Source organism: Xyrauchen texanus, chromosome 36, assembly GCF_025860055.1.
Source record: "Xyrauchen texanus isolate HMW12.3.18 chromosome 36, RBS_HiC_50CHRs, whole genome shotgun sequence".
NCBI classification, from domain to species: Eukaryota; Metazoa; Chordata; class Actinopteri; order Cypriniformes; family Catostomidae; genus Xyrauchen; species Xyrauchen texanus.
Genome location: NC_068311.1, coordinates 14,805,040 through 14,832,801, shown reverse-complemented (window position 1 = coordinate 14,832,801; position 27,762 = coordinate 14,805,040). Strand labels below are relative to the sequence as shown.

Here is a 27,762-nt window from a genome sequence, read left to right as displayed (position 1 = left end):
TAAATAAGATATCGGGCGGAGTTTACTCTTCTACATAATTGGTGGGCTGCAGCCCCCCTTTGATCACAGTCTTAATCAATAGGAGTTCTGGAAGATGTTCATCCCTTATGTATTATATTTATATTAAAAGCAAAAGGATTTTTCCCGTAATGTAGGGTTTTGAAATACCTTAATGTTGAGATAAAATGCCATTAGTAAATTAATTTTTTAATAAAAAAAAAATTAAATAAAAACAGAGAAATAATAACAAATATTTTTCTTCCCAAAAAAAAAAAATAAGAGAGAGATTTAAGTGCAGTATTACTTTGTGGATATTATGAAGTGATTGACAAAAAAATATTAGAAAAATAATGTTTACAGTTTAATAGTTATCTTCGTTAACAATAGTGCTGTCATTAGCATTAGGTATCGTGAACAATTTTATACAAAAATACAGAAGTTTAATGTAAAATGCATTAGTATACAGTGGAAAGAAAAACTATGTGAACGCTTTGAAATGACCTGCGTATGTATATATGTCTTGATGTGGTTTGATCTTCATCTAAGTTACAACACACAAACAATATCTGTTTTAAATAATAAAACATTATGTTCTTGTACATATTGAATAGATCATTCAAACATTCCATGTAGGTTTGAAAAATGATGTGAACACCTAGGCTAATAATGTCAACAAAAGCTAAAGTCAGGAGTTGGCAAACCTGGCACCAATTAATGAAACAAGATTTGAGGTGTGAGTTAGAGCTACTTTGACTTATAAAAAGCACTCAAACATTTAGTGTTTCACAAGCATCTGCTGACGTGAACCATGCCTCGCAAAAAGAAAAAACGTTTTTAGAACACCTACGATCAAGAACGGTTGCTTTTCATAAAGCTGGAAATGGTTACAAAGTTATCTTGAAGAGCTTAGATATTCATCTGTCTATATAGTCTATAAATGGAGATGATTTAGCACTGTGGCTACTCTTAGAAGTGGCTGTTCAGCCAAGATGATTCAAGTGGCACACCGCAGAATGCTCAATGAGGTAAAAAAAAAAAACCCAGAGTGACAGCCAAGCCTTCTAATCGTTGGAACGGTTTAATATCTTTGTTCATTAGTCTACTATACAGAAAACATTAAACAGGTATGATGACCATGGCAGGACAAGACGAAGGAAGCCGCTGCTTTCCAACATAAACATTGCTGAGCGTCTGAAGTTTGCCCATGAACACCATGACACTCCACAATGCTACTGGGAAAATGTTTTGTGGACCGATGAATCTAAGGTTGAATTGTTTGGGAAGAACACACAGCACATGCAGAATCAGTTCTGTAAGGAAGAATGGTCCAAATTTAATTCTGAATGTTGTGCAGGTCTAATCTGCTGCAACCGTAAATGCTTGGTTGAGGTTATTGCTGCCAGAGGACTGACCAGTTATTAAATACAAGGGTTTACTTACTTTTACCACTGAAATTGAAAGTTTAATGGGACGTGTTCAATAAAGACATGAAAGATTATAAATGTTTATGTGGTGTTAGCTTAAACACATTGTGCTGTAATAGCATTTTTCACTGATAAAAGTATAGTTCATGATAAATATAATGTTAATGAGTACAACCTTATCACAAAGTGTTACTATAAATTAATAAATGTAATTACGTATTCATTTATTTCAATTTGAGTAATGCAGTAATCAGTTGTATGCCTAACTGAATGACTTTAGAGTTACAAAAATAACATGCAACTTCATTAGAGAAAATGTGATGTTTTATCAACATGACAATGATTATATATATATATATATATATATAATATCAATTAAACACAAATTTTTCTCGTCTTATTGTTCATGCTTGTTGAATGAAAAAAGCACATGAATGTCCTGATCTGACCAAAGACAACATTGGACAGTTTGAGTTTATGCAGAAGGCAGATGTCATTTATTTGAGATGACAGCTTACAAAGTATAGAAATAGTTGCACTCGCTTACTGGTCACACATCATTCTAAGGTGATAAAATCAACCAAAATATCTTCTGTAAGCTAAAACAAAAAGACTGGACTGTATGTAGTCCAGGACGAAATCCCTGGAGGTAAATCCCATAAACACTTTATCATCATGCTACGTGCACAGCTGAAAAGCCAAACAAACATCCTACAAGAGGCAAACCAAATTATAAGCCCTAAATATATATATTTTCTACCCCAAAGAGGAAGACATTTCATCTGCAGGGAGATGCAGTAGGTACAATACAATCACAAATGTCATGATTATTTCTGCTCCACGAGCTAAATTGGAAAAACAAGGATACACAATGCACATTGTGTACACAGTAATGTGCAAAGCATTGGAATGTCTGTCATTTATAAAGATCTATACATATTGCAAGTTTTCAATCTCCTGCTCAATTCATTCAAAGTCAGGGATACACTTTACCAAATACACTTGCATAAACCAATAACCTGCTGCATAAAAATACTAAACATACATGATGCATAAACAAAATATTAAAAAGTAAATAAAACCAATATTAGATTTGATATGAGGTACACATTCTTCTTTTCTTTTTGTGGCCAGTTGTTCAATCTTCCTCATTCGAATTCCTAGAATTTTTACCATGATTTTCTTTAGCCTATCTGAACATAATTTCCAATCGTTTAAGTTTAACATCCACAGCTTGTCTTCATATCTTTAATAACATAATAGCTTCAAGACACAGCCCTGAAAAAAACTATAATGCCCTAGTTTTTTTTTTCTTTTCTTTTTTCCTCAAAGACTTTCTCAGCTACAAATACACCATAGGCACAAATTAAATCCATGCTTAGGACCTGAAATTAAAAATTGGTTCTCAGATGTCATGTATTTGAGTGCTGTTGTGCTAAATATAATTTACAAAGGGTTATATAATTTGTGCTCTAGGTAGATTGGAACAAAACATTTTTAGAATGAGGCTGATGGGGAACAGGCACTTCTCCCTCAAAAACTTAAAAACTTTTAACTCATGGTTTGATCATAGTATGCTTAACTGATTAATCCCAGGAAAAACATATGCTTTGGGTACTGGTTTGAAAAAAGCAGCAGCAGTATGGCTTGACAACAGCAGAGAATCCCGACCAATGGGGAATAACTGAACAAATACAGCAGGCTATACAGTTTGGATGAAATGGAGGCAGGGCTCCAAATGTCTCTAACAGACACTTTGATATACAGAAAACAGTTGTCCATTAAACCTGATGTCCCCTCCTGCCTCTGCTCACCTCCCCTGGTCTGTGGACCACTGAAAGGTTCATCTACTGCATTTAGTCTTCAGCCTGTTGACAAAAATATAAAGCAAGGGAAGGGGAGTCAAGCGATATTATTAGCTGCTTGATAATTCTTGCATGGCAATATAATTACAAATAAATGTCTTGTAAACCACCATTTTAGTTGGATCAGTTGACAAAAACAGTTAATAAAAAAAGGGCTTTTCACACTATGGAAACCATTATTTGTAACCATAGGCCAAGGCCTTTTAACCTTGGGTAAAGCAATGTTTCACACTTGTAATTATAAAAGGAATATTCTGGTTTCAATAAAAAGTTAAGCTCAATCGACAGCATTTGTGTCATAATGCTGATTACTACAAAAAGTTCAACTCACCACCCCAAAAAAAAAAAAGCTAAAATCTGGGATACAGTGAAGCACTTACAATGGAAGTGAATGGGTCCAATCTGTAAACGTTAAAATACACACCATTTCAAAAATAAAGCTGAAAGACAAACAATGTGTTAACGTGATTTTTGTGTGATAACATCAATTATTAACATTTTCTGTATAACGTTATACCTGATTTTACAACTTCCGACGCAACACCATACATCCTAAAATTACCATAAAAAAATATTTAAAACACTTTGAAGCTCAACTCATACATACGTTTTAACAGAAGAATAAATTTTTAGAAAGAAGTGCATTCTAAAAATTATAAGCTTCAGATTTCTGCCTTTAAACGCTCTAAAAATTGACCCCTTAACTTCCATTGAAAGTGCCTCAATGTAACCCTGATTTTTGCTTGTTTTTAAAGAAAATGAAGGAGGAGTCAATATAAATTATTGTGGTAGTAAAGATTATGCAACAAATAACGTTGATTGAGCTTTACTTGTATTGAACCCGGAATATTCCTTTAAATCTACTCTAGAACAGTGTTTCCCAACCTTAACCCAAATTCTACGGCAAACCACTATCCCGCATAGGCTAACCATCGTCTAAACTGGTCCTGTTCAATAACTTGTCCATGTTTTCTGTCCATCTTAGTAGCGTGTTTACTTGTAATGTTTGAAATTCGGCTATGCAAAAAATAAAATAAAAAAAATCACATGCGTTGGACTTTCTCATCGTCCGTCATTTTGACGGACAGTGTGTAAAAATTCCAACATAATCTATTATTACCCGTCATTTAATAGCTTTTATTTTCATTTTTAATCATCAACTGACAGGAGGAGCATATAGCAGATTATACATTTATTTATTTATGAAGATAACGGATGAACAACAGAGACACGTAGCAGATAAATGTTTTCCCCCCGCAGTGACAGCGGAGTCAACCAAAACACGACATATGAACAACACAATATTACAAAAAACAAATACGATTAAAATATGAACAAATCTTAATCGACAACTAAAAACTTCCTCCCGTTCCGCATCGACTTAAACTGGGTGCTCGCCTGTGCGTAATCAAACGCATCAAGGTAGACTGATGCTGAGGCAATTGTCATTAGATAGTGTCTTTGCCTCGGATAGACGACTTCTCGTGGCAGTTTTAATTTGATTCTAGAGGCTGAATCAAGCCCTCCACATCACAAGAGTTGCAGAAAGCGACACAGTGGGACGATTTTACCACGTAAAAAGCGGGAGGTGTGCACAATAAACATTGAAAACGTGTATTTGGAAGAGAGCAAAACGCTTGCAGTTGCTTTGATAGCAGAAAGTATTAAAAGGACTTGTTTATGTTTAGGTCTAAGCGTTTTCTTGGTGAATTTATGTTAGTTCAATAACTGGTGTCTCTGATAATCGTAAACGATAAGGATATATTTAATTAAAATACATTCAATGCCTCTTCACAAATTTGGACAGTTTTTAAATATTTATTGTTGCCTAGTAGGCTACTCTCAAAGACACCATTGGTGAAGCACAAACGAAAAACACTTTTGGCGTGACGCTGCGGCACAGTGGTTGGGAAACACTGCTCTAGAGGCTTTTGTGGTGCTAACCCCGAACTGCGGTCCGAACCAAAGGCACACAATAAGAAACTATGCTTTTTTTTTTTTTTTAGGGACTGTGTTTTTGTGCCCATTTCTGCTGAGATTTGTATTGGGTTTCTATGTAAACATATGCTAGACAGACATATATATTTAATTTTTTTTTTACACAAGAATGCGCACCATCGGAACAGCCCCTTGGACTGTAATGGCCAGTTGTTTTGCAGCAGACCACTGATAAAAAAAAATATTACTAATAATTACTTAACAGTGTGTAAATAATAAGAGTGAAACATTGAACAACATAACGTTAACCCAGAATTTAGAATGACCCTATGTTAGCAATTTCAAGCATGAAAAAAAAAAAAAGTTTGTAACTGTATTGTTTCATTATAGTGCCACTTTAAATGAGAATCAATTTGCTCCAATGTGGAACCCATCAGACAATAAGTACATTCAATTATCAAGGGGGTTGATCACTCTATGATCTGCATTTCCACAGCCATTTCCTTTGAAAAACTTTTAGCAAAAAACAAAACAAAAAACAAATTATATATATACTGCTTTCCTGAAGATTTCCTCCCGCTAAACACTTAATTCAGCACGGTAATCAAATTGAAAGGAATACAAGAATCTTATGGAGGCCAGCATACTGCCAATAAGCCATTAGCCTCAGTGTCAATTTCTAAGGGGCATGTGGACAGTGATTATGAAGAGATCCTTTCTTGAAATTCGAATCAGGGAAATGTTTATGAAAACTGAATTTAAATCATATCCACTCAGAAGCTAATAAGCAATTATTCACATAATAAATGACTGGTGTGATGCAATAATAAGGGGTAGGTGGGTGGAGAAGGACAGAGATCCTAAATGATTAACAGGGTTGAGGATGTGACATGTAAAATACATGTCCATGTACATGGGTACATTTGACATTCACCACAAATGACTAAAGAGTGGTACCTCAACTCAAAAAGGGTAAGGGACACATACAGTCACAAGTAACAAGTAGCAAAGCGTTTATTCCTCATTTGAGCATCTTGCCAAATGATCATTAGAAACTACAAATTCATCACTTGTGTCATATAAAAAACATGTGTAAACACTCCTACAAACACTGAGTACCAGGTACAGGATAAAGGGCCAAAATAAGGGGAGATTATTCAAATTTTCAAAAAAAAATTGATTATATGGTTAAGGCCACCACAATTGTTGATTATGGTGTTAGCACAAGCATGATTCATCTGATTTTCTGGTTAGGCCATTTTATTCAAACTAAATTTCATGCATGATTTAAACATTAACCCCCATACAGGATTCCAATTGTAATTTCTATCGTAATTTGGAAACAATTCTGACACATCCTAATGGGATCAAATAGTAAACTTATAAAGCCATCTTTACACTGCAAAGGCGGCACAGAAACATCTGAAGCATTTTGGTGTATTTCCACAGGCTTAATGCTGCTCAGTGCAGGCATAAAATGCATTTACTCAGCAATTACAATTGCATTAACAATGTTATAAGATTGACGTTTAAATATAAAATTATGAATATAGGCATATTAAATTATCTTTAAAATATGAAACTAAATTATGAAATATGCGCTCTACCATAACAACAACGGTTTAAGGCTGCTCTGATGCTGCATTTCATATACACAGAACGAAAGCAGCATCAGAACTGCCACTGATACTAGGGGCTGAGGTGATCAGAGCAGGCAGAATTTAGTCTGGCTTTTGTGGCATTGCATCTTTACACAGGATTTTGAGCAGGCAGCAAAGAAGCCTTAACTCTGCAGTGAAAAGACGCCTTAAGAATCAAGATTCCATTCAAACTGCAAATCCTACATGATTTTATTATTCTTATTTACAGGTATATACGAGAATGTTTCATTGTGGATGTTGGGACTTAATCAGACTTGCTACAAGACATCAAAGGAGAATTACTTCAATTCTTTTTTTTTTATTTTTATTTTTTTTACATCAGGGGTATTGTGCTTTCTAAGGGTTCAGTTTGAATAATTCCCATTAGGATGCTTGAGAACTGGTTCCAAATTATTGCAATACGAAACATAAACATTCATTAAGGATTATTTGATTTGGGGTAACTCACAAGTTCCCATAGATTGCTAAATTATTGACAGGATATAACAATAAGAAATGCAATTTAAAAGGAATATTCCGGGTTCAATACAAGATAAGCTCAATCGACAGCATTTGCGGCATAATGTTTTTGATTTGTGCCTCCTTTTCTTTAAAAAAAGCAAAAATCTGGTTCCACTTACAATGGAAGTGAATGGGGCCCAATCTGTAAACGTTTTAAAAAGTAGTCAAGACAAACACTGCGTGTTTACATGATTTTAGTGTGATAAAAATCGTGAAATAACTTTGTGGAAAGTTATAGCCAATTTTACAACTTTGTTGTCATGACGATGTAACCCCAAAACCCTAAAATGACAGTAAAATGGCAATTTAAACAACTTAACAGCTCAAATAATACATGATTTTAACAGAAGAATTAACGTTATGCTTTAATAAAATCATAAGCTTCACACTCACCCATTCACTTCCATTGTAAGTGCCTTAATGCAACCTTGATTTAATTTTTTTTCCTCTTTTCTCCCCAATTTGGAATGACCAATTCCCAATGTGCTCGTGGTGGCATAGTGACTCGCCTCAATCCGGGTGACGGAGGATGAATCTCAGTTTCTCCACGTCTGAGACCGTCAATCTGTGCATCTTATCACGTGGCTTGTTAAAGCCCATTACTGTGAAAACCTAGCATGTGTGGAGGATTCACGCTATTCCCCACGGCATCTACCCACAACTCACCACACAGAGCGAGAACCACATTATGGCGACCACGAGGAGGTTAACCCAATGTGACTACCCACCCTAGAAACCAGGCCAACTGGTTGCTTAGAAAGCCTGACTGGAGTCTGCAACCTTGATTTTAAATGTTTTTCAAGAAGAGGTTTATGAGATGCCACAAATGTTGTCGACTGAGCCTAACTTGTGTTGAACCTGGAATATTCCTTTAAATTGAAGAAGAAAAAAAAAAGTACTCTGATTGTACATTGGTAAGCTTAGTCAGTACATTCATTCTCTGTGGCTTGGTGGACATCTAGACACAAAGTCAGGAATATACAAAAACATTCAAATGACAATCTAATAAAATTCCATTGATTCTCTGGAACCACATTTGGTCTGCTATCTACCAGGCAAACTGCTATGGGAGAACAGCAGAGCAGTTTTTTTCACTTCAATGATAATGATTCTAAGCAGCAATCAAATGGGATCCTGTTGGGTGGATGTTAACTAAAGGGATAATTCACCAAAAAAAATGAAAATTCTGTTTTCATATACTCACCATCATGTTATTTCAAACCCATATGATATATATACCCATATGACGAACACAAAAGGAGATGTTAAGGCGCAGTCACAATTATCTTCCCACTGCAAAATTCTGTGGACGAAACAGTCAGTTCAATGGGAACTCGCACAATTGTTAATTTTGTGTGATGGCTTCGGATTTCGAGATTAGTTCAAGTTTGGTGAACTTGCAAAGATGAATTTTCTGCATTGACCAATAGGTTTTGCTGCTGCGTTTGGCAATTTCGCCATGCAAAGGTAAATGTGAGGCAAACAAATTCTGCCTTTAGCCTCAATCACCATTCACTTATATTGCATCTTTTTTTCCAAACAATATGAATGGTGACTAAGACTAATTATGTCAAACATATTTTGTGTTCCACAGAGAGAAAGTCATATTGGTTTTGAACAACATGATGGTGAGTAAATGACAGAACTTTCATTTTTGGATCCCGTCAATGAATCAAATGTACATAATTCTCTTTCACACAGTCTCTTTATACACATAAAACCACAAACAGCATGTAGCGTTACAAACACTGTATGAAACCAAGACAGGGCACATTGTTCAAGCAGTTTGTAACAAGCATGAAAGGGGGAAAAAAGAACCCACATCCAAATGCGTCAGGGAGCCAGGGAGAGGTGCAAAATCACAGAGGTGCATGGATGACAACGAAATGGATCCAGGAGCACAATACATGCAGGATATTAGTTGTATAAGGTTCACAGTGAAGAGTGACAGCCAGTGTGAAGCTGCAGACAGGAGCAGTCAGTCTCAGAGGGGAGGAGGACTGTCACAGCCAGAGGAGTTGAAGTGCTGCATTCCCAGTTGTCAAAGACGATAGAGACAAGCTCAATAGCAGGTGCCATCTCATGCCACGAGACAGATGGACACAGGGACATAAAGGGGACATGAGTTTAAGCAACAGAGTGGAGAGAAAGGGAAAGATTGAGGCCCTGTTTACACCTGGTAGTAACGTGACTAAAATGTGTCTCCTGTGACCATCTCCGATTTAGTGACATAAGAGTGCTTTACAGCATATTTGATAAAGCGCAAAATAAAAGATACCAGATCTCAGAGTGAAATATGTAATTTTTTATGTCAAAATATGTTCTACTATCCTATTTTATTGTTCATTGATAATAGGGCTGCAACTAGTGATTATTTTGATAGATTAACGATTATTAGAACGATAAGACTATTCTGCGATTATGCAACGAGTAATCATTAGCTCTTAACCGATTATTCTGTTCTAGATCAATTCTCTAAAAGCAAGTCTAAATATCGTATATGCTGCTTCTCAGGTGAATGCATCTTTTTAAGATATTTAAAAATATTTGTATTTTTAATATTATATTTAATATTTTCATATAACAATATTTTCTGCTGCAGTATAGTTGCTAAATTTTTTTTTACATTGTTTTAAAAGTTTAACATATTTATATTGGAAAACAATAAAACACAAATGTTGCAGTGTATAATAGGGTGAAGACAACCCTCTCTCACCATTCGGTTCACTTCAATCCATCTTTAACTCACAAAAAAACAAACACTCTCGTATTAATAAAGATGCATATTGCCAATTTTCTTCACGATAAGAAATGCACAGTGACATATATTATGATTCAATAAGTCGCAAGCCAATACATTATAATCTAGCTGCAGCAAGCGTGCAACCTCGAGGGATGAGCGTCCCCCGTGACAGAGTTTGCATCATGCCGGGTGCAATTACAATCTCTCCCCCTTAGATCGGGACATTCACGCAACTCATAGAAGAGGCGCTGACCGCTCAGAAAAATGCCAGTTTTAGAGTTTGAAGTTATTTAAATGATCTGCTTCTTTAATAAAGCTATAACACAATAAATATAACTGCATTTAAGATGTAACGTCAGGGTTTTTCCTTTAAAGACGCTTGACACGCAAGTTTAGCTCCAGCTCCACTTATTCCACAACGAGAGTGCTTCTGTATTTACTTTGTAGTTTTGCACTATAATTCCCTCATACGTCGCGATCTACATCACCTGAAGCTGTTTGGAAAGTTTAGAGTGCATCTGGACTGAGAGTTTAAAGTGATCTGTTATATTAAATGAGATCAAATTACTATTTTTTGGTTGTCGACAGACGATAACGTCGACTATTCATTTCAGCCCTAATTGACAACTATAAGTAATCAGGGAAATGGCTATGAAAACCATTCATCAGTTTACCTCCCCCAAAAGTCTCATCACTGAACTTCCTAGGCACTATTAAAACATTGATGTTTATATTTTGAGCGGCCTGCTCAGCCCAACCCATCCCTTTCTGGCTCAGCCTATATTGTGAGTTTGGGACATGGCTACTTGTAGTAAGCTGTTTAGCCACAAGAATATGACCATCCATGGTAGATGTGTACACAGGAAAATACATTTAGCTTTGCCTATAGATTTTAAAGCCAAAATTCGAAGACTTGCTAAAAGACACAGAAACAGATAACAGAATAAAGCCAGAGTGAACATGGGCGTCGAATTTACAAGGTTAAGGCCTTTGGAATTTTGGGGTTTCGATGGAGACGCCAAACTTGCTGCAATGCTTCTTGACAAGTTTCTTCATTACTGTCAAGCTTCAGATAAATTTGTAAGATACTCAGAGAAGATATCTCATGTGCTGGATCCCTCGCACACCCAATTGCCGTTCGATCCGGTGATGTTATCAGATGACCCAATTGTTCTGCCATGCTTTCTGTCTGTTGTGTATATGTTATAGTGGTCTTGTTTATAATGATGTAAAACGTTTATCACCTTTTAATTAGCATGGCCTATTTGTTCATAGGGAATCAGAGTGCGAAAAACTGTGATGAGTCTAAGGGGTGTTGGAAAGCATACTTTAATTTGACATCAATTCTGTTTGGTGCCACAAGTAGCACAGAAACTACATACTTCTCTTATCGGTGTGGTTGCATGTTGATATCAGGCACACTCAATAAGTTCCATTGAATCTTTTGCAAAGTTTAAGCTTGCTATAGCGCAATGGTTGATTGACAGGAGATCAGCATTTACTCTGCAAATGAAATGTTGTCACATTGAGTAATAGGATCACAAAATGTTTTGGACCCTGTGTAAACAGGTTGAGCAATGGTCAGAGTAAGAGAGAGAGAGAAATCACATGAAAACTGAAGTGTTCAGAAAAGGTGGGGGGGGCGCTGGCAAGTTGTTAGAAGTCAGCTGAAGTAAGAGACCTCTTTCGAAAAGACACAGTCTCAAAGCTGGTAATAAGAACAGCACCTGTGAACAGTTGTTCTGATGACTCCACTGCTGCCTCCTCCACAGCCTTCGTTTCAGGCTGACTCTCATCTTGCTCTACAGTAGGAGCTTCGTTGTCCTCTACCAGAGGACAAACAAGATATGAAATGTAATTAATTCTTAATTTTGAGGAAATCAGATATCTTATTTATTACTTTTCTGAGAGTATGCATGAATGAATAAACATTTTTAACTTACCACTCTGTATGGTGCTGTCTGGAGTGGCGGGAACTACGGGATCAGCTGTATCTTTGCTGCTTGAGGTTGCAGTGTTGGTAGATTCAGCTGGTTCAGCCTCTTTTGGGGTTTCACAGGTAGTTGACTCCACCACTGAATGTTGAAAAATTACTTGTTTGAAATCGGAGATATCAAAGCCATTCTGACAATGCTAAAACCAAAGACAAAATATGGACTCCAAAAAAAAACTGTAGAACATTATAGCACAGTGAGATTTAAAGGTTTGTGATTTCTGCATCAAAAATAACGACCGTTTCCAAACTAATTTTCTATTCCTATTGCCACTTCAGCAATTGTCATACAGACGGAACATGCTATTGAGCTAAAAAAGTTAGACACAGCACAACATTTAGAACAGAACGCAGATGTCTCTAGATGAGTTTTTAAATATTAAATCTGGGCTCTACAGCAGCTTCAATTTGCTAAAATTTGGCAATTTGTTAGAGAATGGATTGTGGCTAGTCTGTGGGCGTGCCGTTTGAGGCCAAGACTAGGTTCTTTTTAAATTCAGGCAGCGTCTGTAAACTGATAGAATGAAAATCAGTGGGTTAAGGATGTCCATCAGGTGTATGTTAACATAGAAAAACAGCACGGTTAGACACAACAAAGCATTTGATGTGAACGAACACTTAAGACCGCTGAAAGAAACCAATTAATGTTTTGAAAGTGATACATAGCTACAGTGTTTACACTTCTGGAACGTAACAACTTACAGATGTTTCTGCGCATTAAATTACTAAATAAGAAAGCATTTAAAAAATTTGGTCCAAACCAGTGTTATGATTGGTAGACAGTTTGTTTTAAGGGGATGGAAGGGGATTTTAAGAGTGTTGTACGGAGATGGGGAGAGTGGCGGCATTAGAGGCAGTGTTATGTAGAAGGCTGGGGAACTTGGGAGTCATTTGATGGGAAATGGGGCCGCTATTTGGTATTTTTGGAGGGCTCTCAGGGAGGGGCATTGGAGAGAGAGAAGTATCGTTTTAAATGTGTGTGATTATTTATTGATTTTATATATACATATGTGACAACAGAGATGTTTGAGGGTCAGGATGGGGTTGGGGATTGGGAGGGGTAATAGTGGGGGTTAAATGTCGATTCTGTGAATATATGTTTTTCTTTTCTTTGTTAATTGTATGAATCAATAAAAACGGTTAATCAGAATTAGACAGCATTTTGACATCAAAAGAAATTAAATTGTATTAAAGTGAAATATGTAAAGTTATAATTCACATTAATACTAGTTCCCAGAAATCTATGATGTACTGAATAAAGCCCACCATGACCCTACCTGTAGATGTGCTTTTCTTTTTATCTGGTTCTTCTGGCTGGCCAGGGGTTGTATAATGCTCAGCCTCGTTGCTCTTCAGCTGGGCTGGGCTGCTTTCGTTGCTGCTGGGCCTCAGAGGGCTCTCACCCAGGCTACTTCTAGGAGAAAGCATCTCCATCTCCTCACCCCAGTCTGACACTGGCTGGTGGCCCTCCAGTGGGAAGAAGGGGCTGGGAGGCTTGAGCCCTTCAGGCATACTGAGTGTTTCCTGTGGGGAGGGGATGTGGACTTTGGGTCTGGGAGTTCGCTGCACTTTTGGGCTTGGAGTAGAGAGTGCAGGAGAGGTAGGTTTCTTTTTTGTTGGTTTAACATTTTTTGTGGATTCTTTGTCTTCTCCGTGCTCTCCTTTTTCATCTTCTTCCTCATCGTCCTCCTCACCATCACTGGCATCCTCCCATTCTTCATCATCTTCAGCAAGTCCTTCATCACCCGTCTTCTCCACAGCAGGAGGAGAGAGGAACAGAAAAAGAAATACATGCACTGTCATTCACATGGATCTTAAAAAGAACACTTGGAACTCTATAACTAGAAGGCATCTTACCTTCTCTAATAATGGCGCTTTGGGTTTATCTTCTTTCTCATTGTCCTTTTCTTTGTCCTTCTCCTTTTCAGTTTCTCGCTCCTCCTTTCTTCCTTTCTCCTCTTCATTTTCTCCTTCCCACCGGTTATCATGCATACTTTAAGAACAAAAGTATTGTTTGTTTTTTTTCAATAAAAGTGGACTGAACATAAAAATACTATTTAATGAACTAGAGATAATCTGCTGTAGATGATGTCAAAACAATGCTGTATACTGCCAAAGCACCAGGAAAAAACATAATGGGAAGTACTATGGCTGGGCAGTATGAATACACACACACACACACACACACACACACACACACACACACACACACACACACACACACACACACACACACACACACACACACACACACACACACACACACACACACACACACACACACACACACGATGGGCTGCAGTGCCAGTTGAAAGTATAAAAGGCTTAAGAAGAAAAAGGCAGAGGAGAAGGTATGGTTAATATATAAATCACATGGGTAATATATTATAACATTTAATACATAAACCATTTTATCTATATTGTGACACATCACCATAATGTTTTTTTACAATTACTTGTATAACTGTAAACACTGTTTCCATTGTGGTATGAAAATTACAGTTAAGTGACCGGTTTATACCCGCCCGAACAATGTAGCTCAACCAAGGGTGTGAGTTGGGGATAGGCCTATCTCTTTGTTTGAACAATGGCAGACAGGGGTTGTATTCAGAAAGCTGTTTTGAAAACAAAGTAGTTTGTTTTTGCAATTGTATTGGGTGATGCTAAAATTACATACTTCAGCTTTAACTATCTCTTTTCTTGTTTTGAAAGGATGCCATTTATCAAATGACCAAGGCTAGAGCAGTAAAGAAAAATGTATCATTTTCAGCAGTGAGGTGAATTATTTCATACCTGTAGCTCTTGCCTTGACCCCGACCCTTCCCTCTCCCATGGCCACCTTGTCTGGATTTGGTCTGCCCCAAGAAGTCCCCGAAACTGGGGTCTCTAGGTGGCCTCTTGCTGTCTTCTGTATAAGAGATTAGAGCAATATTTATCCTTGAATAGTGTCATGGGGTTCAGCAAGACCTTGGAAAACAATTCTGCAAATGAAATCTGCAGAGGAGAGCGATGGGCTCACAGTAACAGATGCCCCCTGTCATTGTGATGGATAGCTCCTCAATGTATCACTCCTTAGGATGGGAGGAGGGTAACGGATGATAAAAAGCATGCAAATGTGCCCTTGATCTGACAGCACTGTGATGAGATTTCACTTGAAGGTTGTGAGGAAGATGCTGGGTTTGTTAAACACTCAAAGCCCAAAAAATTGTGCAAGACATTAGCAAATGTGTCAGAAGAGGGAAGGCTACCTTTAATGCTTATAATGTTAAGATTCTGGTGACAGTCTGGAGAAGAATGACAACCTTTGGGTAGCTTCAGTATTAGCCAATTTGGGAGTAGTTTACAGTTCCACACTAACAACTTGTATTTGTAAACCGATTCATCTCGGCTACTTAGAACAGCTACACATAGATCTACAAAATGTTTCTTTAAAAAAAGATAATGGATCTTATGAATCTTATTTTAGGTGTCGTGCTGATGTCCTCATTTCAAACATGCCCGGAGGACACAGGACCTAAAACTGAATGCAATATAACCTGCTAACAGGCCCATTTAACACTCTGTACATTTACATGCAGTTATAATTGAGCTACAGCAGTTTAGTTTAGTGATGCTAGTGGCGTAGAAATCATGCACTTAATTGACAGAATAACCCCATCATTTACTGTTGAGTTTTTTTATTATGAGAAAAGGGTAAATCAAGGAACTTGCAAGTCAAGAACAGAGGGAGTGGCTGGGTTCATATTTTCTGTATAGCGAAACAACTTGGACGCAACTTTGAATTAATGACTAAAAGCAATGATGAGGGAATATTACAGGAAAATATTCTCTCAGCTATCCAGGAAACTGCATCAGACAATAGATAATCCAATCAGCCAAATGCACACCCACTGTAATTTATAAGGAAGGAGTGGAAAGCAATTAGAAACAGCTAGTGCTTTGCACTCAGGCAAGGGCCAATGTCAAACGGGATAAAGACACACTAGCCACACACACACATACACAGTCCCATGACTTAAGCTGACCTGAAGATCCACTGCGTTGCTGTACATGAGCATTGCGCCCCCTAGCTGCTAAAAGAGACCACAGCACAGAAAATCATAAAAAAACCAGAACCACAATAAAATACTGATAAATGTTCTCTACTGATTTGTTAGTTTATCGAGTCTGAATAATGCAGTTTACACTACGTGATTTTAAGCCCGATTTTCGCTCGCTGATAGTTTTGTCGCCGATTGCCAACAAATATATATATATATATATATATATTTCACTGTATTTTTATTTACTTATTGTGGTTTAACGAGGACTCAAGAGTGAACAACCTTTCACGAACAGTCTTTGTATTGGTAGTAGAGCATGTTTGCCCATTACTTAATTTTGGTCAAATAGAAACACTTACTAGTTTTATTATTATTTGATTTCAAAAATCATATTGTAGTTCAAATAAATTTTTTCCCCTCCAACTAATCATATTAGATTTTTTTCTCAAAATTGTTCAGCCCTAGAATTGAGTTTGTCATCTTGTCATACAGATTTGTGGGTGAGTCTGATTTACCTCTCCTGATACTTTGTTCTGGTGTGCCCTCTCCGGCCACAGCTGATTCCTCCTTGAACCTGTGAAAACACCACAGGGTCACTTCTCTCATTCTCACACAGTCAGCATGCATTACTCCCAAATTTTTCCACCAATCCTCTCACTCCTCCTCCGATTCTTAAATGCTTTCACAGCTATAAAACCATAAGGGTCCCATGACATACAGTGCATCCGGAAAGTATTCACTGCTCTACACTTTTTCCACATTTTGTTATGTTACAGCCTTATTCCAAAATGTATTAAATTCATTATTTTTCTACAAACAATACCCCATAATGACAACGTGAAAGAAGTTTGTTTGAAATCTTGGCAAATTTATATAAAAAAAAAAAACACATGTACTTAAGTATTCACAGCCTTTGCCATGACACTCAAAATTTAGCTCAGGTGCATCCGGTTTCTACTGATCATCCTTGAGATGTTTCTACAACTTTATTGGACATGATTTGGAAAGGCACACACCTGTCTATATAAGGTCCCACAGTTAAAAGTGCATGTCAGAGCACAAACCAAGCCATGAAGCATTGAATGTCCCAATGAGCACCGTGGCCTCCATCATTCATAAATGGAAGTTTGGACCCACCAGGACTCTTCCTAGAGCTGGCCACCCGGCCAAACTGAGCAATCGGGGGAGAAGGGCCTTAGTCAGGTAGATGATTAAGAAACCGATGGTCACTCTGACAGACCTCCAGCGTTTCTCTGTGGAGAGAGGAGAACCTTCCAGAAGAACAACCATCTCTGCAGCACTCCACCAATCAGGCCTGTATGGTAGAGTGGTCAGACGGAAGCCACTCTTCAGTAAAAGGAACATGACAGCCCGCCTGGAGTTTGCCAAAAGGCACCTGAAGGACTCTCAGACCATGAGAAACAAAGATTAAACTCTTTGGCCTGAATGGCAAGCTTCATGTCTGGAGGAAACCAGGCACCGCTCATCACCTGGCCAAGACCATGCCTACAGTGAAGCATGGTGGTGGCAGCATCATGCTGTGGGGATTTTATTCAGCGGCAGGACTAGTCAGGATCAAGGGAAAGATGAATGCAGCAATGTACAGAGACATCCTTGATGAAAACCTGCTCCAGAGAGCTCTGGACCTCAGACTGGGGCAAAGGTTCATCTTCCAACAGGACAACGACCCAAAGCACACAGCCAAGATAACAAAGGAGTGGCTACAGGACTACTCTGTGAATGTCCTTGAGTGGCCCAGGCAGAGACCAGACTTGAACCCGATTGAACATCTCTGGAGAGATCTGAAAATGCCTGTGCATCGACGCTACCCATCCACCCTGATGGAGCTTGAGAGGTCCTGCAAAGAAGAATTCGAGAAACTGCCCAAAAATAGGTGTGCCAAGCTTGTAGCATCATACACAAAAATAATTGAGGCTGGTGCCAAAGGTGCTTCAACAAAGTTTTGAGCGAAGTATCCAATCAAGTTGTAGAAACATCTCAAGGATGATCAGTGGAAACAGGATGAACCTGAGCTCAACTTTGAGTGTCATGGCAAAGGCTGTGAATACTTATGTACATGCGATTTGTTTAGTTTTTATTTTTAATACATTTGCAAAGAACAAACTTCATTCACAATGTCATTATGGGGTATTGTTTGTAGAATTGAGGAAAATAATAAATTTAATCAATTTTGGAATAAGGCTGTAACATAACAAAATGTGGAAAAAGTGAAGCGCTCAGAATACTTTCCGGATGCACTGTACGATACTACTACTACCACATTTCAAGTTGTTATTTTTAATAGAAAATTGCCGAAACACACTGTGCAACAAATTAATTGGTAATTAATAGGGACATGGAATTTTCATAATTGTCATTCAAATTAACAGGTGGAGGACTGTTTACACCACCTCTTTTTAAAATTACGAAACACTTTCTTTTGCTAAAATTGACTAAACAATAAATAAGATTAATTAAAACAATTATCAATGCTAATTATTCTATCATCAATTAGTCATGAAAATCCCTAGGAACTACTACAGCATACTGTATAGTAGCTCTGCAGCAGCATATTAATATTTGTTTTACTGAGCAATTATGTTTTTGACATTCACATTGTGTATGTCAGGGTTTAAGCAGGTTTAATTAAGCTAAATTTAAGACTTTATTACGACCATTTAAAGACCAACTAAAATAAACTTAGGAATAAATATAAGGGAACAAAATGTCATTGCATCTCTCTCTACATATACATGCAAAATGTAATTGTAAAGTGTTTTAACACTGTGCCACTCAGTTGACATGATTCACAAATGGGAAAAACACATGCTAAGGTAGACGTGTGTGTCATCTATTGAACTATAGGTGGCACTGTCTCTAAACTACTCTGGTATATTCAGAACATGATTGTAATGATGCATAACAAATTTCTAATAAATCTGACAATACATTCAAAAGATATTTCACTTTACGATGAAAACCAATGTGCCAGATAGTATGGCTGCTATGGGAAAGATTATCATGACCCAAGGAATCCCAGACACACCAAACTCATGATTTTAAGACATACATTTCAAAAGTTATGGGCAAAAATAGCAATTTTTACATTTCTTGACCAATAGGTGGCGCTGTAATTACACTTTGCATGTACGCTCAGATCATGGTCGTGATGAAGCATACCAAGTTTAATTTCAATAGGACAAACCATTGGCAAGATATAGTCTCACTTCCATTTTTATGTCAACCTTGTTAAATTTGTGTTAATGTAACTTTACAACAAAATCACAAATCATAATTTGGTATCATTTATTCTGTGTAAATCAGTTTGCAGATTACTTTGAGCCACTGTTTAGGCAAATCGGGCAAAGTTTGCAGGAATAGTTCCAAATAAACGTAAATCCAAAATGGCAGCCAATGTAATGGGAGAAGTTTTTAATTTAAGCAGACCTTTTGGATCATGAAGGGCATAATTCCATGCAAAAATAATTTCTAGGACAAATGGTTTAAAAGATAAACGCAAAAGAAAAGTGCATTTTTTTAACCGGTGGTGGCGGTATAGAGTTCATTCTAGAGACCGCAAATTTGGTATGGGGCTATTCGTGCTCAGAAATTACTCATCACTTTAAAACGACTTAAACGCAATGAGAAACCAATCCCTCATGCAACATTTAATATCATGACCTCATGAATTTAGGACTTGTTGCTCCGATTTAAGACCTTTTTAAGGCCTTAATTTGCAAAAGGGCAAATTTAAGACTTTTTCAGACCTGCTGAAACCCTGGTCTGTTTTCTGGGCATCCCACTCTCGTCTCCATTGGCCGGTAGCATTACGATGCCGAGCCAGTCGTTCCTCATCAATCTGCTCACGTTCCTTCTTCCAGCGGAGATACTCGGCTCTTTCCCGACCAGTCATGGACAGTGTCATATCCACTGAGCCTTTACCACTTGGCCTACGATTCTTTTATAAGATACAAAGAGGGACTTGAGAGTGTGAAATGCAGTAAGGCAGGGACTTCATATAACAAATACAAAAGCTTGAATGTATATAGTTTTAGCAGAAACCACACAAATTCTGTACCATCCATTCTTTCTCGACCTCAGTCCCAGTCTTCACATTGTCAAAGTCGACTCCACCCCAGTTGCGCACATGTCGTCTGCTTCCCTCCTTGCGGTCGGTGTCTTGTATCGGTCCACTACGCCGGGGATCATCCAGGAAGTTCCGTGTGGGGTTCTTCTCTCTTTCAGCCTGGAAAAGAAATGTTTACAGCTGAAGAGTTTATATTCTGCACCACTAGTCTCACCGAACTGCAAAAAGAATTATATTTTTTCAAACAGCTTTCCTAAACACTCTTCATATTTGCCATTGGTCAAACAAATATATAGTGAAAAAACTTACCCTTTGACCACTCTCATATTCAGCAATCTTTTCCATCTCTTCATTCATCTTCTCTATGTTCTGCCTTCTCTTCTCCTCCCACTCCTGAAGAAGAGAAATTGGACAGCAGGTTGAAAGGCAAAATCAGAATGAATGCATTTGTGCACCTCAAAAGTTAAATACAGCACAATTAATAAAACAACATTTTAAAAAGTTGAAGTTCTTTTAATTTGACACATTGTATAAAAAAACGTGGTGATTCAGCACAAGATGCAGATATATACAAAAACACATTCGGTGTGAATGGCCCCTTATAATGAATGTTTAGAAATTGCTGATGTGCAAATTACTTTGTATGACATTGTGTTGTTAATGTATGGTATCGAAAAGACACAGTTCATATATGTTAAAACCACAATGGACTTGTATTAATGGTACATTCACAATGACAGAGATCAAAAAGTCACCGGAGTTCGCGAAGTCATTGTAATGTAGGCCTTTCTACATAACAGAATTTAACCTTAAAAAGTCCACCATCTTCCCTCACAGTAGCAACCACTGCTTCATATCACTCCTCATTTGCATAAAGTCAACTATGTTTGTTGCAACTCCGTTTGACACAAATCAGCAACTCATTTTGAAAATAAATGAGTTGAAACTGCTTTGTCAGAGCAAATCAGTTTTGTACAGTACTGTCTGTGTTAATGTAAAATATGTCAGTGGTGACTGAAAATCACCTTTGATTTCCTATCAGAGCCAGATCCTCCCGGTGTTCCTCCTCCACCTCTCCCTCCTCTGCGTCCTCCTCTAGAGGGCCGTTCAGAGCGATCAGGGCCCTCTCCATCTTCTCCATCCTGAGGTGGCCAATCCGACCGTGGTTCACCTTTGTTTAGGCGAGGTTCTCTTCTTCCCCCGCGGTGGCCACCTCTGCTCAGCCGGCCTGAGCCTGCTCTATAGGGGAGGGCCTCACCGAGAGGCCAACCAGATTCTCCCTCTTCTAGGCCATGGTCACCACAATATGCGGCCGGCTTCCCATCACTCACCATATGCTTTTCCTTAAAAGAAATTGTATAGTCTTATTTATTGGCTCATACTACATGGCTAAAAGTCTCTAGATCAGTCTGTTCTGATTTGGGTCTCTAGATCAGCCTGTTCCGATTTGGGCACGTACAGCAGGGTAAAACATGCAACCAACCATATAATCATGGATAGTTAGTAAAATTAATATGTTTATTAATGTTTATAAAGAAATGCATTATATGGCTAATGTCAAGGGCTATGTGTCCAATCAAAAGCTATAGCGTTTGGTTTTTAAATATTTCAATTTAAGTATGTAATTACTGTGCCACCAAACGGAATTGAAAAATTTAAACGTTTTCAAAACGTTTTTCTAAATACTGCTATCTTCCGTTGGTCAAACAAAGTGATAGTTCCACCCCCAACTCATGCCATTGGTTGTGTAACCTTGTTGGAGCGGGTCTAAGCTCAAAACAAACAGGGAGCCATTTTCATAGTGCCACAGAAAGACAGTGTTTGAAGTTTAAAAACAATGTACCTACGAATGGCTTACTTATAGTTGTCTCTGCATACTAAGCTGGGATAGGAGAAAGTATTTCAACACAGGAAAATTTACGTACTTCAGTTTTAACTTAAAAAAAAAAATGAAATTTTCCTATTCAGCTTATGTCATGTTAACAGTTTTTGCATATGTTTGGCCTATGCAGCTTATGGTAATAGTAATGAATTTCAATGTTTTATTTTAAAGACATTTACTTTTGTATGATATAAAATTCTAGAGTTGGGTAAACACTTAAACATTGGTATCCTAAAGCAAAACCCATTGAGAACCACTGTTCAAGTCTAGATGACAAACTAGTACTTGTCTCTTCATGGCCACTTGTTGTCTAACTGATTTAAAAACTGAAACGTGTTGACTTATGAACATGTGCTCGAAATCTAAATGTATTATATACTGAATATGACAAAGTTTCTGCCTTGCTGACAACTGGGCCAGTGAATAATTCTTGTGTTTTCTGAACATTTAAAAATCTCCCCTGAATGTCTGAAGTTCTGGACACTATCCTGGGATTTTACACTAAACCATTTCCATTCAGTTAACTTCTTGAGAAATTACCTTACAAAATAATTGTGAATCAGCCTCTTTAGAGGGAGACAATACTCTTAACTGTCTGTCTTAAGTCTAGCTCAACAAATATATTTCTGGAATATTCAACTCTGACACATTCCAGACAATGAATGGCATGACCTTCACAGACTATGATAGGAGGCCCAATCAGAGCTGCACTGGCCATCTGTGATCCACAATCTCTACAGGTATTGATTAAAATGCTCTACAGCCGTTTCATTCATCCCTGGGTGGGACATTAAAATCCTCAAAGCTGTGAGGAATGGGAGTGGCAATTAGAAAAGGAGTTTAAAAGGGATTTTGAAACGTTAAGTAAAAGAGAAAGCAGATTTCCTTACGCCATTTAAGGGATTAAGATAAAGTGGTTTAACACACCTGGGTTTCTACCAAAAAACTTGGCTTTTGTAACCATGTAAACACACAAGTGGCTTTCTTACATGTTTTTGAATAGCGTGCATTAACAGACCTATTAGATTGGAGCCCAACAACAATCAACACAGCGGAAAGAATGAAACATTTCTGGAAGTACAGTGGGAAAAGCGCATACACTATGGTAAGCCTATAAAAATTATTTGTATTTTGAGCGGTCAGGTCAGATTTGGCGCAAAATCGCTGACTTATGACGTTCATCCTTGCGTTCTTACGTCATGTCCGTAAACAGAAAAGAACAGCCGGCTGTCTCATGTTCTGGCTGGAGAAACTATATTCTGTACAGTCAAATCACACTCACACAGTTCAGGACAGTATAGCAGCAATCTGAATGGATGTTTATCTGTTATCCACTTGGCAAAGTTGTTTACATGCTATAATGATTGGATATGTTGGCTGATAAGGTTGTTGAAGCTAATATTGCTTGTCATGCTTGTATTAAAAGAACATTACTCGTGTTTACCAATCGCAATATTTCCATGTTGTCGGGGGAAGTTACTGTGACATGTTTACTAATATTTATGACTTCTGAAATTGACTCCTTGTACTTGTATATTTGAGCATATTATTTTCATCTTTAATGAAGTTTATTTTATCCTAATCATTATTGAATCCTCATTTTATGTTTTCAGTTTACAGTGTTATTGTGTGCATTGCATAGATATACTATTGCAGTATTACAGTTCACTTGCATTATCAACTGAAGCTGCACAATATAATATAAAAAATAAAGTCTTCCATTGAACTCGTATCAGCTATATCACAAGTTTCAACTCTTAAATTGATAAGTGTAGTACAATACAAACATTAGTAGCAGATAAAATACTTGAAAAATCCTATTAAAATATACTGGTAGTGATAGAGTTGATTGAGTCCCATGTTCTTGAAGTAAAAGCGCTTTAAGTGTAGTGTCAGAAAAGCATTATATATCAAATTCATTCATTCAAAATATGTAAATTGGAATGTTTTTTTATCTTCAAAGAAAGTAATATTTCAATTTTAAATGTTTAATTGTATAACATATCAACATGAAAATAGCACATTGTGACTAGCTCTCAATATCTCCCAGTCATGTTCGCTAAGGGAATGTCCAGGTAACCTCAAATCATGCTATTCATCCGCCAGAAGAGCAGAGCCAAAACATGACCGATGGAAAGAGTTCTTCCGCAAATTGCTTGCAATTTAATTTTCGACCACAGATTTTGCTAGGGAGCACAAAAGTACGTAGTGCAGCTTTAAGGAAACAAACACAGCAACAACTTTGGAATATATGGAACTAAATTGAAACAACAGAGAATAAAATAGTCTTCATCCAATGCCATGTTTGTTATTTACACAAGCATCACAGAGAAATTAAGTTGCTGTGGATAAAGCTGCTTACTGACCGAGCCGCATGTACTGACAGTGGATGTAAAAAAACACTAAACTCTATTCTATGAGCTGCTGGCTGTACTGGACAAGTGATCCGAGCCATGCAAGAAAGACTGAAACTCTCTCTCATGAGTTTCAATTGAATTCCAATGATGATATTGTGATGTACTGAATTGTGGCATATGTACCGCAATATGTATCATCTAGAAGTAGCTGGCATGGCGATACTCTTTGTTGCCCTGTTTGTTTTGGCCTGGTAACTACACAATAACGAACAATCATGGACACATTTTTGCAAGAAAACATAATTTATCAGAGCTTTTTATTTTCCTGGCTATCCTAGAACTGGTAGAAAACAAATAAGAGGAACGGGAAGTGTACATGACAGCGTGCTGTGGTCTAAAACAATAACTCAATTGACAGACTGGGCAAATTATGGCAATTGGCATTTATAAGAATAAGTTGGCTGCCATGTACATTTTGTTTAATGGCAAAGTTAAAAAAAATATACTGGTATTGTCTGTCTCACCACAGCTGGTTTGGAAATGTCAACCGTCACAGAGAAGTTCTCCTTCTCCGTCTTTCTCCGTTCCGAGTCAGGCTCATGAGGGCGGTGTTTGCGAGTCGTTGTCACGGCGATGCCCTCTTGCTCTGCTTTCTTCTTATCTTCCTGTATTTCCTGGTGAAACAAGAGAAAGACAAGTAAGCTAAATACATTTATAAAATCAAATCAAAAGCCTTGAATCTGAGGATCTCAAAGCCTGATTAAACAACGAATGCATGTCACATCAAGGAAAATATACGTTAGGCAGAAAAATTGAGAAAATAAACAAACTGGCAAGGTTGTGACAGTGTATTAAATATCAGCACTCAAATTCACCTGATATCTCTTGACCAAAGCCTCATTCTTTTTCCGTAGAGCTTCGATCCTTCTGTCTAGCTCGGCATCCTTCTCCTCCTTTGTCTTTAGATCCACCACAGCAGACTTAAGAAGAAAGGGAGAGGGAGAGAGAGAGAGAGAGAGAGAGAGAGAGAGAGAGAGAGAGAGATGATACATGTTATGACAATTATGTTTCTATGAACTCTAAAGATCACTGTAAGAGAGCGCTATATCCACCGCATCTGTTTGAATTTGCATGATTGGTCACCACATTAAGCAGCTTAAAAATAACATTTATTGTATGAATTTGTTGATAACATTTACATGTTTTGAAAGCTGAAAATAAAAATATAATTAAATCACAAAACAGTCTTGTTTTGTTTGACATGTTTTGGTCTAAAATCACTATTCTACCTAAACAGCCCATTGCGACGTCACACTCAACATGATTGAATGCATCACATTTAAAACAACACAGTTAAATTCATTAAACATCTTATCTTTTAGAAATTAAGACAACTGTTATTTACGATGATTTTTAAGAACATATTTTTAAAGAATTTCAAAGCATTTGCACAATCTTAAGACAAAAAATAATAACTTGTATTTTTTTTATTAAGTCCTCATTGTGGCGTAGTGACTGGCTGGCGGAGGAAGAATCTCAGTTGCCCATGTATCTGAGACCGTCAATCCACGTATCTTATCACGTGGCTTGTTGAACGTGTTACCGCTGAGAAGTAGCATGTGTGGAGACCCATGCTATTCTATTAACTCACCACGTGCCCCACTGAGAGCAAGAACCACATTGGCTGTCTCGTTTTGAAGGCTGCGTGCTAGGTAGGACGCATCCTTTGAATGCTGCAGTAAACAGAGTGTCCTCCTTTAAACAAGCCTCGTTTAAACGAGACGGCCTTCGTAGGACAAACTGAAACTGAACGTAACACGGTTGCTATGACAGCATGCTTTAACAAGCGCGAGTGCTTTGAGTGAGAAGGGAACAAATCCCTCTGGAATGGAATGCATGAGGTACATTTTAGGAGAGTTATAATGATGTAAAGAGAAAAGAAAATAGATTTTACAGGTGTACTTTTAGTCTAATATTTTTTTGTATTATATATTAATATAATTACACGTATTATATACTCTGCACCCTTCTACTGAGGTACTTCAATTTGGGAATTAACATTACTTGCGTTTGAACATCATATTTATGGGCAAATTGGCGTTATCTTTTTTAGAATTGTTGGTTGCGGCACCTCATGCATCCTTCGAATTCCCATGAAATCAGGACGCATTCGAAGTGTCCTAATCACTTTTCTGAAATGAGACAGCCTCGATGGCATATTCAGCCGACACAGCCATTATAGCGACCACAAAGAGGTTACCCCATGTGACTCTAACCTCCAAACCAACCGGGACAATTTGGTTGCTTAGGAGACCTGGCTGGAGTCACTCAGCACACCCTGGATTCAAACTCATGACTCCAGGGTTGGTAGTCAGCATTTTCACTCACGGAGCTACCCAGGCCCCTAGATAAAAACTTTAAGTTAGAAATTAAGAAGAAAATGGTCATTTTATTTTCGTGAATCCAGCCCCTGACGTTCTTATTCATCTAAAAGGTGTTCAGTGAGGTTCAGGTCTGGGCTTTATTCAAGTCAATCAAGTTCTTCCAAGTTTATTCATGCCCAACTGATTAAACTTAGAAATAATGATAGTGAGCCTCACCATGGCTGGAAGCCGGACTTAAAATAGAAGTGGTGAAGAGTTGAAGAAACTCACCTAAATGGGAGGAAAAAAGATAAATGATGAGACAAAGCAACCAATGGCATGAGAATATGAAAAGCTTGTGATGTATATTAAAGTACGAACTTGAAAACATACATTATAAATAGCTAATTACAATAAAAATACAAATAAATAAATGCTACAAGGGCACATTTTTAAACTAACTCAAAATCATACGACCTTCACATGGCAAATCCCAAAATAATTAATAATGGCATTAGCAGCATCATAAACCCCTTATAATACTGTACAAAGCCCTGTATAAACGTATTAATTATGAACAAGACAGAGACGAACTAAAGATCTGATTCTGAATACACTAACGTGTTACGTATCTACAGCGGTAGTGTGAGACATCTTTGTTAAACACAAGGTATCAGTATAACAGGAGCCGCTAAGAGTCAATCTATCCCATCCAGGATTCGAGCTCAGATCGATTTGATATAAAGTAAAACAATTTAAAATAATAGACAATTTAAAAATAAAACATCCACATATAAATACATGCTTCAAGACTTTAACATCCAACGTTGTTTTACATCTGTGGAGCCCAGCGCCTCTGAAAGCAGCTTGTGAGGTCCGCTTGATCAACGAAAACAGACCGACTA

At 37.5% G+C, this 27,762-nt stretch overlaps 1 protein-coding gene across 4 annotated transcripts; it reads right to left on the bottom strand.

The window, feature by feature from the left end:
• Nucleotides 1-1,899: 1,899 nt before the first annotated feature.
• LOC127630084 (coiled-coil domain-containing protein 9-like) lies at nt 1,900-27,762 on the bottom strand. 4 transcript variants are annotated; one of them, XM_052107499.1, is made up of 16 exons: nt 27,694-27,762; nt 27,095-27,148; nt 25,370-25,474; nt 25,019-25,168; nt 21,281-21,598; nt 20,565-20,648; nt 20,247-20,414; nt 19,936-20,126; nt 16,684-16,742; nt 16,151-16,198; nt 14,919-15,033; nt 13,983-14,118; nt 13,403-13,874; nt 12,076-12,207; nt 11,860-11,958; nt 1,900-3,292 (listed from the first exon to the last, which is right to left on the bottom strand). In XM_052107499.1, exons 2-16 carry the CDS (start codon nt 27,095-27,097, stop codon nt 3,288-3,290), a joined length of 2,085 nt encoding a protein of 694 aa, XP_051963459.1. In that variant the 5' UTR covers nt 27,098-27,148; nt 27,694-27,762; the 3' UTR covers nt 1,900-3,287. The 4 variants fall into 4 exon arrangements, with proteins under 4 accessions (XP_051963459.1, XP_051963460.1, XP_051963461.1 ...); XM_052107500.1 differs by having other exon boundaries at nt 27,659-27,752; XM_052107501.1 differs by having other exon boundaries at nt 27,663-27,752.